The 14750-nt window shown below is 35.3% G+C and overlaps 1 protein-coding gene across 7 annotated transcripts in view; it reads right to left on the bottom strand.

The window, feature by feature from the left end:
• LOC131029071 (uncharacterized) overlaps nt 1–14750 on the bottom strand; it is a 180024-nt gene that overhangs the window by 75994 nt on the left and 89280 nt on the right. For 5 of the 7 annotated variants that reach the window (XM_057959474.2, XM_057959469.2, XM_057959468.2 and 2 more), the window contains 2 exons: nt 12573–12656; nt 8845–8883 (listed from right to left, as the gene is read on the bottom strand). In XM_057959474.2, coding sequence (XP_057815457.1) covers nt 8845–8883; nt 12573–12656 — 123 coding nt within the window. Of the gene's footprint in view, nt 1–8844; nt 8884–11911; nt 12189–12572; nt 12657–14750 lie in introns of those variants that run through there. The other 2 variants (XM_057959473.2, XM_057959470.2) reach the window with 2 other exon arrangements.

Genomic DNA, 14750 nt, shown 5'->3' with positions numbered 1-14750 from the left:
AGAATATCAGTCCATTATGAAGAATGATGTCTGGGAGATTGTTCCTAGGCCAACCAAGAAGTCTGTCGTGTCTTCTAAATGGTTCTTTAAAATCAAGCATGCTGCAGATGGCAGTATTGACAAACACAAGGCCAGATTTGTAGCTAGAGGGTTCTCACAGAAGGAAGTAATAGATTACAAAGAAACATTTGCACCTATTGCCAGGTACACATCAGTAAGAGCTGTCCTAGCCATTGCAGCAGCAAAGGGGTGGAAGGTACATCAGATGGATGTTAAGACAGCATTCCTAAATGGCGAGATCGTGGAAGAAGTCTACTTAGAGCAACCTGAAGGGTTTGAAATTCATGATGCAAAGTCTCATGTGTGTAGACTCAAGAAAGCTCTTTATGGGCTCAAACAAGCTCCCAGAGTTTGGTATGAAAGAATTGACACCTATCTCTCAAAGCTGGGTTTCTCTAAGAATGATGCAGATCCTAATCTCTACCTCAAAAGAAATAAAGGTGATATGTTAATATTAATTTTATATGTTGATGACTTATTAATTACAGGAGATGATCACCTAATAGATCAATGCAAGAAAGATCTATCCACAGAATTTGATATGAAAGACTTGGGGCTTCTTCATTACTTCCTAGGATTGGAAGTATGGCAAAATTCTGATAATATTGTACTGAACCAAGGGAAGTACACCTTGGACATATTGACAAGATTTGGAATGCTAAACTGCAGACCCATGACCTCTCCTATGGAAACCAACTTCCACAAACTTAAAGAGGCAGCAGCAGAATCAAAACCTACTGACCCCACTCAATACAGGCAGATGATTGGGTCCCTGATGTATCTAGTAAATACAAGGCCAGATATCTGCTATGCTGTTAATGCCTTAAGTCAGTTCATGTGTGAACCTAAGGAGATACACCTGGTTGCAGTAAAGCATATAATGAGATATCTACAAGGTACCCTAAAGCTTGGTCTTAAATATGAAAAGGTTGACATAGATCTACATGGATTTACAGATTCAGATTGGGCTGGCAGTGTGACTGACAGAAAGAGCACTTCAGGGTGCTGCTTCAGTTTAGGGTCAGGCATGATATCCTGGATCAACAGAAAACAATCTTCAGTAGCTCAGAGTTCCACAGAGGCTGAATATATTGCAGCTTCAATGGCTGCCCGAGAAACAGTATGGCTAAGGAAATTGCTCGTGGGATTATTTGGAGAACCTATGAAACCTACAGTCATTCAGTGTGATAATCAAAGCTGTATAAAACTCTCTGTAAATCCAGTATTTCATGACAGGTCCAAACATATTGAGATTCCATATCACTATGTACGAGATATGGTTGACAGGAATGTGATAAAGTTAGAATATGTGTGTACAGGAGATCAGATTGCAGATATTCTGACCAAACCACTTTCCAGAGTGAAGGTTGATCACTTCAGAAAGGGTTTAGGTATGATAGAAAGGTAATCTGCTTTGTAATCTATACTTACATATATTTAAGATGTTTAAGGTGTAAACTTCTTTGTCATGTTTGGACTATCTCTTGGCTTCTTGCCACCTGTGTTCATATCTAAGAGGTGACGATCTCTCAGATACTGAACACTTGTATGTAGACATCATAAGGTGACGATCTTATGATAGTCAAACCAGTAATCATGTTGGATCACTGGTAAGTCATGGATGTGCCATGACTATGTTGTGATACAACATTTGTACAAATGTTATTGCATTATCACAACTTGGATATGATGAGAACTTAAGCACTTCTCATATGGTTATCCTTGTATTGCGTGTTAGGCAATACTGATATCACGTGTAGGTGATATCTCAACCATTGATCATGTTGGATCTCTGGTAAGTCATGGATGTGCCATGACTATGTTGTGATAAACATTTATAAATGTTATTGCACTTATCACAACTTGGATATGATGAGAAGCTAACCTTTCTCATAGACTTATCCTTAAGTATTGCATGTTAGGCAATACTGATATCATGTGTTAGGTGATATCTTGATGAATCTTACAGATCACATGTTTTGGTGATTTCTCACATGATCAGGTGATGATTCTCTTACTTTTATCACATGTTAAAATAATACTTTATGTCACATGCTCAGGTGATGTTCTTCTATTTTGTATCATATGTCTTGATGGTACTTCTCATGTATAAATGATTTTTGCTGATTGACATTATCTTAGTTATGAAAAGGAAATGTGATGCAGGTTGCCTTATCTATCTTCCAAAGCTAAGAGGGAGTGTTAATGCATGGTAGCTTATGCAAGATAAGATCTTCCTAACCTTCCTTGTTCTGTTATTTATCTACATGCTTCATGTCTGATTTATATTGCATATGATTATCAGATTGTACAAACATTGCTTATCATTATGCTATCGGGCTAACAAACCGATAGCATATTAATGTCAATTGTTAATTGGCATTAATATGCTATCGGGGTGTTAACCCAATAGCATATTAAATGCTATAAGTTATCGGGTTAAAATTGCCGATACATACTTGCTATCTGGTGCAGAAACATTGGCACCGATTCACATCTGTTATCGGGCTTAATTACATCGAGCATATTTGTTATCGGGTTTAATGAATACACCATTTCATTTGGCATTAACATTGGTTAAATGCACCGGTTGGATTATATTCATCGTGCACTTTGAATATCAGTGTTTATATGAACCGATTCATTATGTTGATCAGTCATTATATTATGATATTACAATATGCTATCGGGGGTTTTTGAACCGATAATCAGCATTGTGTTAATGGTATAATTGTAAAGGCACCGATCAATGGGTGCATTGATCGGTCATGCCTAAAAGGCATGACCGGTCAATACACCAATTGACCGGTTGCCTAAATGATATATATGCCAATTGAATTCATTTGGAGAAGACATAGAAAATATTAAATGATCTCTCTCCTTCAAACCTGCAGATAAAAATCAGAATTATTAGACATTGACATAATTCCTCATATCCATATATAGCATTCATAGTTCATAACTTGTTCTTTAACTAAAATTGATATAACTTTACAGTCTCAAATATTATCTTCTCCACATCACGGAAAAAGACAATAAAGTGCCCAGAAAAGTCTAATTCAGGCCCGATTTCCTTTAGTGTCCTAGCACTCTAGACAAACAAATTTGTCTTCTTCCCAAAGACACGTCCAGAAGGTCACATAGCTTTGTCTCCCAAAGACCAATATCCCACATGCCACGATTATTTACAAATGCCCTTTTTTGTGTGTAGCGCTCCCTCTAAGATTTGCTTGACCTGCGAATTTCAAGTAATACTAGTTCCAATAAAAGATCTTGTTGGTGTGTTTTTATGCATGTGCAACTCAGAATAAAATACACAGAGATATCCTATTCTCTCTTGATCAAAATCTTCTATGTGCTAAACAGACGGACTATGTCATCACAAAGACGACTCCAAGGTTCCAAATTCATGCGGACAGACTTAGTTGGTTCATTGTGATATGCTAGTAATCTTAAGAAGTGAATCATATTACTAATATTCACCAACATATTAAACAATGAATATAGCAATAGAAGTTAAGTTTTCATTTATTGGATCAAGCTAACTTTGCACAATAATTGAAAATCATCCAATTATCAAAAGTATAAACACATCAATTCCACATTAAGCAATTCTATCATGTCCTCATTCAATCTATCAACTTGAAAATGGAATCTATTCTATTGAGAGCCAAGAAACCATGCTAACTTGCAAAAGTCGACAAAATTCACCAACATTTGTACAATGAATAATATCTTTGCACTTAAGAAGTATCACTACAACAATTTCTCAGAAATATCTCCTTTACAAATGAGAGGAGGGTTTATATAGGCACCCCATTACAAAGCAACAGCCCAAATTGATGCAAGATCAAAGGCCAAGATTAACAAATAAAAACCTGATTAGGGTTAACTGCAAAAAAACTCCTTTTGGCCAATGAGAAAATTACAATTTTTGGGATAACCAATGAGAAAATAAGAGCCATTTAATATCTTCCATTTGTTAAGTCTGGTTCATTGCACCTGGACATATCTGACTTGAAACCCTTGGATTGTTTGATTGATGACTAGGATGCCACCTCAGCTTGCCTTGCAAATTTGATTTCCCATCATGAAGAAGTGTTGACACCTTACTCTTGGATTTTCCAAAGGAAATTCAAGATGATTGGAACATTCTCTTCATTGAACTTATCGCTCCTTGGTGTGGAATCTTTGTGTTCACCATCATTCTAAAGTTTTCTTTATGTTCGAACTAATCCTCATCTTCACTTTGATCTCACAAACAATCCTTGATATTGACAAGTTCTTTCTTTTGATTTTGGATTTCCAAAAGAAATCCATGGTCGATGTAGAGCCTTTCATCCTTGTAGGACTCAATCTTCTTGAATGTCTTGACAAAGCATAAGTCCTTCCTCTTTGTTCCTTTCATCCTTGGATTCCACCTTGAAGCGTGAATGTTGTCCTTCCATTAGATGGGAAATCATGTGCAAGTCTGAGAATCAGAATTTTTAGACTGAAAGAAGGAAGTCTTGTAGTGCAATTTGAACTTGAAACTCTGAAAAATCTGCCATCGAAATTTTTATAAACCTGAAAATATTGAAGAAATTCCTAAAAAGAATTACTTCCAACTTGGCCTGATTTCTTCTTGCACCTGAAATTCAACTTTGAAAATCTACCTTGCAACCGAAAGGGATTCGTCTAAGAGCTCAAATTCCCAAGTACGAGAGGCAACTTGTGAATAATGGATTGCCAAAGTTTGTATTTATGGGGAGTTTGATCCCTATCTTGCTTTGTTTTTTGTTTTTTGTTTTTTTGTTTTAAAATTCAATGGCAATTCCTCTTGCTTTGTTCTAGAAGCCTTCTTTTTTGAGCGAATTTCATCTTGTTTTAATCCTTTTTGCTTTCATTCACCTGAACTTCCCTCTCTTCACTTAGGCAAATTCTTCTTGTGTTTATCCTTTTGCGTTATTTACCTTGTCATCAACACTAAGGCAAAAAATTTCTAATTCCACACTTGCTTTAATTGTTTTTTCCTTTTCCTTCTACACTTCGCCAAAGTTTTTTAAACTCTTCTCCCTTTCACTTATGTGAATTTCCTTGTGCTTTATTTTATTTTTTTCATTAATCCTTTTACCTCCAACACTTAGGCGAATTTTGCTCCTGCCTTTGACTTTTGATTTATTCACCTTGTCATCACCACTTAGGCGAATTCTTTTCTTGTTTTCATCCTTTTTGCTTTTATTGTTTTAATCCACCAAAATTTTCCTTATCAACTTGGTCGAATTTCTCTTTGCTTCCACACTTGCTTTCATCTTAGCCAAACATTTCACTTATCCACCTAGGGCGGACTTTGCTAATACTTGAGGAACATTTCCTTCACCTTGGGCGGAATTGATGTGTTGACAAGGAGCTTTTTCACACCATGGAGCAGACTTGGTCATTCCACAAGGAATTTAATGCTTCCCTAGGGTGGACTTCATGCTAGAACAAGGATAATCTCACACCTCCCTGGGCGGACTTAGGCAAGGAGCAAGGAATTTCTTAGTTTAAAAGGCTGATTAGTATTTGGATAGGAAAATTTATGTGAACTTCATCTTGACTCAACACTTTCTTGTTATCCACCAACACTTAGCCATATTTTCTTTCATCCTCCTTGGGCGGACTTCACCAATGGTTTGTGAAGTTTTTAAATGCCTTGGGCGGACTTTGCTTGCTCCCAAAGAAGTTTTTCTTGAGGTAGGGCAGACTTTGTTTGCTCCAAGTTTTCACCTTATTTTTCTCTCAATGCTTGACTGAAGTTTGACATTTAAACAAGAAATTTTCACCATTCTTGGGCAAACTTCATGCTTAGTTAGGAATTTCTTGACTCATAAGGCTAACTCATTACTTGACCAAGGAGATTTCATCTTTTCCCATAGCAAACTTCATCATGAAATAAGAAATTCCTCCATGGATAGGCACTCTTCATGATTTGAACAAGGAATTTCTTAATTTGAGTTCTAGACTTAGTCAAATTCTGGTGATCTTCAATTAGCTTTTTAGAAAACATCCTCTGGATTCAAAAGTTTGTTTTGGATGAATTCTCCTAACTTAACATCTTTCCTAACTCGACAACCACCTGCATTCCCAAAAAAAGAAAAAAGCAACTTTCTATTTTTTTTAAAAAGCAAACTAAAAAACTTCCCAAATTGGCCCCAAAATGCAAAAAAAAAAACTTTCTAAATTTAGAAAAAAGCAAAAAAGCCAAAATTTCCTAAAAATAGGAAGTTGTTTGAATTGACCCCAGGAAATTGCCATTTTTACTCCTTCGACCTGTCTAAGCCCATCTATAGCATCAAAACACTCTTCCAACCATTCTTTCTCTTCACTAATTTCGATGACTCCTCCAAATTTCGAAAAACTTGACTCCTTTGCAAAGGCGAGAGACTGGAGACAAAACCCCAAGATGCCAAAACACTACCCTAAAAAGCAAAAAACAAGGGGGTCCCCATTTGCAATGGGGCAATGTGTGAAAACGTCACAATAGGTCCTTCACATCACTCCCCTAAATCCATACGTCCTTCTTAAACTTGTAAATGATATTAATTTATTTATTCACTTTGCATAGGAAATATGAGTCTCCACAACACTCAAGAACTCAGCTCAAACAACTTCACAAATCTAGATTGCAAACCAGATAAACTGAACCAAATAATTAACTCTCCAAATCTAAAATTGAAGATACCTTTCCGCGCAAGCTAAGATTTCATCTGAATCTCATTGCATTGACCTAGGTAGATCTTCCACCACTGAACTACGAATGCAATTGAGAAGAATTGTGAAAAAGTCTAAGGCCCCGAGTCCACCAAGAAGTAAAAGTTGAAGTGTCAGCCAAAGTCATATTTGGGAAGTGTTGGTGTATGTTTTATCATATACCGAACATAGAATAAAATATCCAAGGATACTCTATCCTCTCCTGAACAAAATCACTACTTGTGCCAAGATTGCGAGAAAGACCACAAGGCGACTCCAAGGTCTATATGTGCGAACGAGCGACTTTATGTGGATAGCTTCTTGGGTAGTGTGTGCTGAAATACAAGGGGGACTTACACTTGACAACTAGTATCATTCACAAGATGGACTTAGGCGAATTTTGTCTTCCATTAGTCATCCTTGTCCTTGGGTGAATTTGATCTTGCTACCATGCTTGCCATTTTCATTCAAACTGCCTTGTTCACATCTGATCTGCCATGTTCATACCTAGATTATTTGAAACAAAACCCTAATTAGGGTTTTCACTTTGCTTTTTGCACTAAGAAACATAATTTTTCAATTTTGAGGGCATGGGCACTAAGCATGTCTTAAAGAATGATCCTCTGGAACAAAACCCTAATTAGGGTTTTTACCATGCTTTTTACACAAGACTAAAAAAATTAATTCTAACAACATGGGTAGTAATGGTATGGCCTAAGGATCAAAACCCTAATCTCCGACAAAAGCGAAAAAAACATAACCCTGCTTTTTATACGAGGCAAAATTCCTCGAATCTGAAGACATGGGCACTGACCAAATGACATGAGGAACAAAACCCAGGTTCTACTTTCAAAAAAGCAAAAAGCAAGCCAAAAAAGTTGCTTCTCGAATTGCGGCCAAAGCGCCAAAAATCAAACTTTTTAATTTTAGAAAAAAAGCAAAAAAGCAGAAATTCCTAAAAATAGAAAGTTGTCAGAAATGACTCAAAGCAATTGCAATCCTCGTCCCTCAGGCCTTCTAAGCACTTTGACAACGTTCAACCGTGATTCTGAGCATGATTTCTCTATTTGGCTCGAGATGACTTCAGAAACTCTCTTAGAAAATGGATTTATGAAACTGTAGAGCTAGGACAAAACCATAAAAAGCAAGAAAAACAGGGGGTCCCCATCTGCGATGGGGCGATGTGTGAAATAGGTCACAACTAGAAGAGAGGCAAACATTCAATGTAGAACGTACACAACGTACATAGAGAGATTAGGAGGAAATTGCCATATACTTACCACTCCTTGAGTAAGTACACCAAGACCTTGCTAAGCAAGTAGACAATCCGTCTGTACAAACATCAAACAACAAAGAAGAAACAAACCCGAAAATTACCAGAACATTCGAGAGGCTATTCATCTTGAAGGAACCAAGAATTGGAGAAACTAAATCACAGACCCCTAGACGAAGGGAGTGCAAGAACGAGCTTGAAGAGATCTGGAGTGCAAGGGATGCTGAAGGTGGACGTGTAGAGGACTTGTACGTGACCGAGAGTGCTTTTGTAGGTGGCCAAGATTAGATAAGTTGTAGGGCTTTTGTTGATGGCTGCTAGTTCGCAATGATTTTCTCAAAGAGTTTGGCTATTTTTTGTATTTTTCATATTGATGGCTCCATGCCTTTCTAAAATATTTTCCTTTTAAGGCATCGGCACCAATTAAACCCACAACAAAATTATCAAAATAAATAAGTACAACTGGAACTTATATTTTTTATGTAGATATATAAGATTGTCATTCTTATTACTAGAGATTCTTTTAAGTGCATTTTGTACAAGATAATTTCATTTTGCCACGAAAGCCATGATTGTCTACATATTCTTCTATTTTAGTCTTAACCGTAAATTTCTTGAACACATTATTTATGATTATTTTCTAAGAATACTATTGCTTCTACCTAGATTCCTACAAATTGTGATGGAAGTACAGGTCAGGTTTAATTTCAACTTGTTCGTTGCAGCCATTTCAATTATATATTACATTGGACATTCTTTCCTATTGCTGAAAAACTACAAACAACAGTTCATGTTTTTACCTCTTCTATTAATGACTGGCAACTCCATACATATGCACCCTGAAAAACATCAACTTAGTAAAACAGAAAGAAAATTATTTCCACAACTTCTTGAAGATTTTTAAGTTGTACAAAAACTGTCATTACCCAAAAACTAAACAACTTGCGAATGAAGAGATGAAGCCTAATTTAGAAAGAAATATTTAAGTGAAACATCACTCATGAGCTAACTTATAAAATTGAAGTTCTCATAACAAGTTAGTGAAACATAAATTATAAGAAAAGTAAACTACTTAGCGCAAAGCATGAATTACATAAAAAAATATAACTTAAACACATATTCATGTTTATACTAAATGCTACCGCTTTGTTTACTCAAAATTGTGTAAGAAGAAAACCTCCAAAGAACACAATACTTAGACATACCAGATTATACACATTTAAATATACGAAACTTGAAGTATCACAGGATAGAAAGAATGACAGAAATTGTATTAGTGTGGACTTTCCACCAGAATAGGTGAATGGGACTCATAGAATACATTCAATTATAATAGATGAGTACTTGGGTAAAGGCAACCTAGATTAGGTATACCTAAAATAGTTAAAACATGAATTACAAAAGTCAAGTGCCAAGGTATCAAGAATGACAATTCATTAAAAGCTGCCAAATGCCTAACCATCCTACAAATGTAATTGTTACCCTAATTTTCTAATAAGAAATGACTAAAATTCAGTGTTCCACGGATGTTGGGGACGGGGAGACGCGGGGACGCGGGGACGGGCTTCAGGGACGGGGGGACAAAGGGAAAAATTTTTGGGGACGGGTTTCGGGGACGGGGGGACTTGGGCCTGGGAGGGGGAAACGCGTTTCCGTGGAACACTGCTAAAATTAGTATCATATTTCAAATAAGAAAATTCTCATTTCTTAAAATTTCAAATTCAAAGAGAATATAGAATGGTTAGGCTTTTAAACAAGAAAATGACTATTTCTCATTTTAAACATTTTCTAAACGACAACTTGATGGTTGTTGAGGACTGAGTAGCCCTTTTATATCATTCATTTTTAAAGCTCTAATTGGTTATTCCTAATATCTTGATACTACTAATCATAGCTACAAATATTGCCTAGACTACATAAGTCCCAAGATAGTTGCATCCAAATGAGGCCAGCAGACTTACGACCCAGGTACTTAGCCTCAACAAGTCTACTAGACTACCATAACCTAGTGAGTCCATCACTAAGACTCATGTTGATTATTTAGCTCAATTTGGAAACTCTGCACAAGTTGATCATGAACATGCAAGTAATAATTACAATGACACTTCAACTTCTGCAGGAAAGCTTAAGGGCACATCCACTTTTCAATGGGAAAGATTAAACAAGTAAAGAAAAAGCCCCTTCCAGTTTTCCAGTGATAGGCGATTACAAGAAACCACTTCTGCAATGAGGTAAGTACCAGCAATAATCAAGCGATATAACAATCCATTGTTAGAGTGTAAATGGTTAGAAAGATAAATCTATAACCTTCCCAACTTCCAAGGGTTACAAGATTAGTCATAAGCATCTTAATCATTGAATAACAGCTGTAATGAAGTGCTGATACTAAACAACTGCTGAACACACCCCCAAAGTATGCCAAATATTCAAGATAACCCGCCCAACTTGAACAATACAATAATATACCTTGTATTTGTTGAGTAAGATGAATAGATATAAGTCTAAAATCATTCCTTATTTGCTGGTGACCACTGAAAAGGTCTGATATTAAATATTGCTATAATGGTCATCTTAGTCATTTAGTTAGTATTTAGAAACTTCCGTGTATGTCTTTTGTCTTTAGTTAGTTGTAGGAAATTTCCTTTCTGTCTTTCGTGTTTCTATTTTCGATCATTTCCGTTATGAAAAGATCCTCTTGTATTCTCTATATAAGGAGTCTTCGTCTCCTTTGTAATTAATATATAACGAATTATCATTTCATGGTATCAAAGTGGGGAAAAATCTTTTGACAGATTTTCTTAAAAATTTCTGGTAACCTGGAATTTATTTCTAGAAGGTTTTTATGATTTACTATGAAAAATCGTGGTGGTGTTGTTACCTGAAAGTTTTTTCAAAGTTTTGACGATTTTTTAAATAAATTCGTGGGTTTTTGCTGAATTTTTTATGATAAATTTTCAAAAGAGTTTTATTGAAGATTTTCGAAGGCATTTCATGGAAGGGTTTTGCATGATTTTTTCCATAAAAATCAGGCAAGTTTTTGCTTGATTTTTTCCAAAAAATCATGGTCATGGGTTTTTGTTTTTCGCACGATTTTTTCACACAAAAACAGTGGGTTCTTTCTCTGCTGGACGGTTTTCTGATTTTTTTCCGAAAAAAATTATGGTGGGCTTTTCTGCAGCTAGGGTTTCAGCACGTGAAGATTTTCTGTTTTTGGCGATTTTTTTAAACAAAAAACGTGGTCAACACAAAGCGATATGTTTCATTTTCGATGTCTACAGTTTCATATACAAGTCATGGCGAGTTATCAATTTCAAGTTTATTCAGAGGATCTGCCATGGTCAAAAGCATAGCAAGGAGCTTTTACACAAGCTATTTTTGTGCATTAGTGTGATTTATTGTAGATTTTGTCCGTAGTCTAGGATCTAGCCTTAGTCTTAGTTACAAGGGAGATTCCTCTTCCAATTTTATAATAAATTTAATCTCACATAATTTACAGTTTGTGTTGTCTTGCAAAAAACAAATTAAAGCACTAAATGTGTCTTATTACTATTTTTGTAACGAAACAAATTATCCATTTTGAATTGTCACTGTCTTAAATGTTGCCAGAATTGAAATGCATGAGGATAAGGCGATTCTTGGTAACAAGTGGAACATTAAAATGGTGTTGCGGTTTGGAAAAAAAAATGTTCAATTTGATCTCCAAATCCTATTATTCCAAGAGTGTTATTGTAAGAAGGATCACAACGTTTTATAACTTAGCAGGTTTGACGATGGTAAACTGCCACAATGTAAGTTTTACATTTCATAAGGAGTAATACAAATATGATAGGTAGCATACCAAATTAGTATGTTCAACTTCAAACAAATGTAAGATTTTATAAATAGCCAGTTTTAAGAGTCGTGATCTGAATGAATGAATATCTGAACATCTCCTTGAAAAGTGTCATCATCTTCCAAACATATAGAGCTATGTCTGCCACATTTAATTCCTATGTCGACAACCTTGATACATGTAAATCCACCTCTTGATGCTCCATAATTGAGGTTTTACTCATGTATTTCAATTCCATGTTTCCATAAACAAATTCAATTGTTTCAATTCTCCTTCACCCATCTCTTTCGCCAAAGTTATGAGGACATGAACCTGCAATCTCCCAAATTGTTGGAAGAATGAATGCATGAAGTAAAAGAGAAATGAATTGCACAAACATCAAAAAATTTATGCTTGTACTTATAACTGTAAGGAGAAGTTACACTGGTGGTTATACTTGCATTGTAAGTTAGCTTTTAGAGAACTAATGTGCTGCTATTGCATCATTAAGAAACACGTAATCAGCATCATTTTCATTAATTTTAAATATTCACATCCAAGTGAGAAAAACAACCATTTGAAATAAAAAGGAATGGACTCTTCTTTTCTCAAAAACTCTCTGTAAGGATTTTGAAAGGATTAAGAAATAATGGTCTTCTTCATTCAAATTAAATAAGGAAATTATGTATGCTTGCTAATCTGGTCTCAAGATGTTACCAAAAAAAGTGCTGTCCGTTTCTCAAGATTATCAGATGTGGCTACCCAAACTCTAGGGCAGCCATCTGCCAGAAGAGCTTCCACCTACAAACAGAGCATCACCAATCAAATTACTCATTATATGTTACATAAAAAGATAAACCTTCTACAATTATGACATCAACAATGTATGATTACTTACGGTCTATTGACCTTTTAGTTGAACAAAAACTAAAACCACAGTCATCTTTACGAGTAATTCGTTCCATTTAAGCAAGTTCTTGGCTACAGAACAAAATAAAAGAAATAAAGAATAAACAAAAGAATATTAACGTCCACAAACAGCCAATGTTGGTCCATGAAACTTAAAAAATATATCCAGTTTAAAAAGAAAAATTAGGAAGGCTAACAGAAAACCTATATGAAGAATTAATTTTTGCTTCAACATTTAACAAATCTTTATTTATAGATGAGGATAGCATCTCAACTTCTCCGTAAGAAGCAACTGTTGGATAATTATTCTAATTGATGTCTTAGGACAAAATCAGAAAATGGCTAAAGTAATTTAAGGTTAAAAATCTAGAGTATTGTGCCAAATTTGTGGAAACAATAACAAGAGATCATTATTCAAGAATGGTGAAGCAATTGTCTTAAAACTTAGGCTGATCCCCCTTCATCATAGCACCTAATTTGAAGACATTAAAATATGAATTAGTATACTATATTTTTTCTGCTGACGGCCGACCTACGTTAGCATCATTTTTGGATTTATTTGCAAATAAAAATAAAGTCTTTCTAGAGGCTGACCCCCATTGGCCTGGCGCCCCTCTTGGAAATTAAAAATAATAAATTAAATGTGTTTTAGGCTGGCCTGACCCCTCTTATATGGGTGCCCAAATATGCAAGATTTTGTAAATTAAATAGATTCATTTTATGCCCTCATGGGTGTAATTGTGAGGTATAAAATAAGGAAAGGTGGAGAGCTCTGAGGTAAGAAATTATTGTATATCATTCCCATTTTAAAGAAGATCTAAAGGAGTAAAAAACAGAATTTTGGACCACCTATATGGCAGATTTATGAGCAAATTATTGAAGACTATATTGCAGACTTGTGAGAGATATTTGAGCACATTTACAAGAGATCTTGAGGCAGAATTATTACAGATTTTGAAAGAGATTTTAAGCAGATTTTTATAAGGTTATTGAGCAAATTTGAGCAGATGAATTAGAGCTGATCCGAGAAGTTCTTCCAAATAATTATCATATTGGCTTTTTTAAGGTTGGTGCCTCTCATTGAAAGTGTAAATGAAGATCGTACTCCTCTCAGATTTGATAGTTGATAGATTGTAATTAATATTTCTGAATATATGTGATTTATGATTCTAATGAAGACTCTGTTTTGCAGGTCCAAACAAGGCTGAGAATGTTCGATTTGAATTGCTCAATATTGCCTTATCGGGTCTCCATATATACTTGTATCGGGGGGGCATGTATTGAGTGGACATATCTCCACAAAGTGGAGGCATGTCCGCTCAAGACGTGCCTCCTCATCGATGGCACTTAAACAGTATTATGAATACCGTTTTATGAACGGTCACTTACTATTAGTTAAGTAGTCACTAACATATGTTTAATATGCCGATAAGAAAGGTATTCAACATATATACAATGTAAGCAATGTTGATCGATCATTACTCGATCGATAATGAAATCAATATGATATTAATTCATGCAGATCGAAAGCATTCTTTATTCGATCATGATAATTAATAGTGAGGTGGTAAACTAATATATTTCATTGTTGATTCTTTATCTGTCGATGCTATAATATTAACACTCCCTCTTAGCTAGGGAAGATAAAGAGTAAGAATATTATAATGAGCTCTGAAAGTACATTACCATACTAATAGCTATCACATAACTTGTGATAAGAGTTATCACCTAATCTCATGATAAGGTATATCACCTAATCTCGTGATATGAAGTATCACCTGTCTCGTGATACTAAAGGATATAATATACTCAAGAACATTACATTCTCCTCATATATCCTAGTTATGGTATGTGCACTAACATTAAGTCGCATAATGTCTACCATAGCAAATCATGACAAATCCATGAAAAATGATATCAAGTCACATGATATCAATCTACTGAACATTATAAGATCGTCACCTTATAGTGTCAAATACAAGTGCT

This window comes from Cryptomeria japonica, chromosome 3, assembly GCF_030272615.1.
Source record: "Cryptomeria japonica chromosome 3, Sugi_1.0, whole genome shotgun sequence".
Taxonomy (NCBI): Eukaryota; Viridiplantae; Streptophyta; class Pinopsida; order Cupressales; family Cupressaceae; genus Cryptomeria; species Cryptomeria japonica.
The sequence above is the reverse complement of the archived record's forward strand: the minus strand, read 5'-3'. Positions and strand labels throughout refer to the sequence as shown.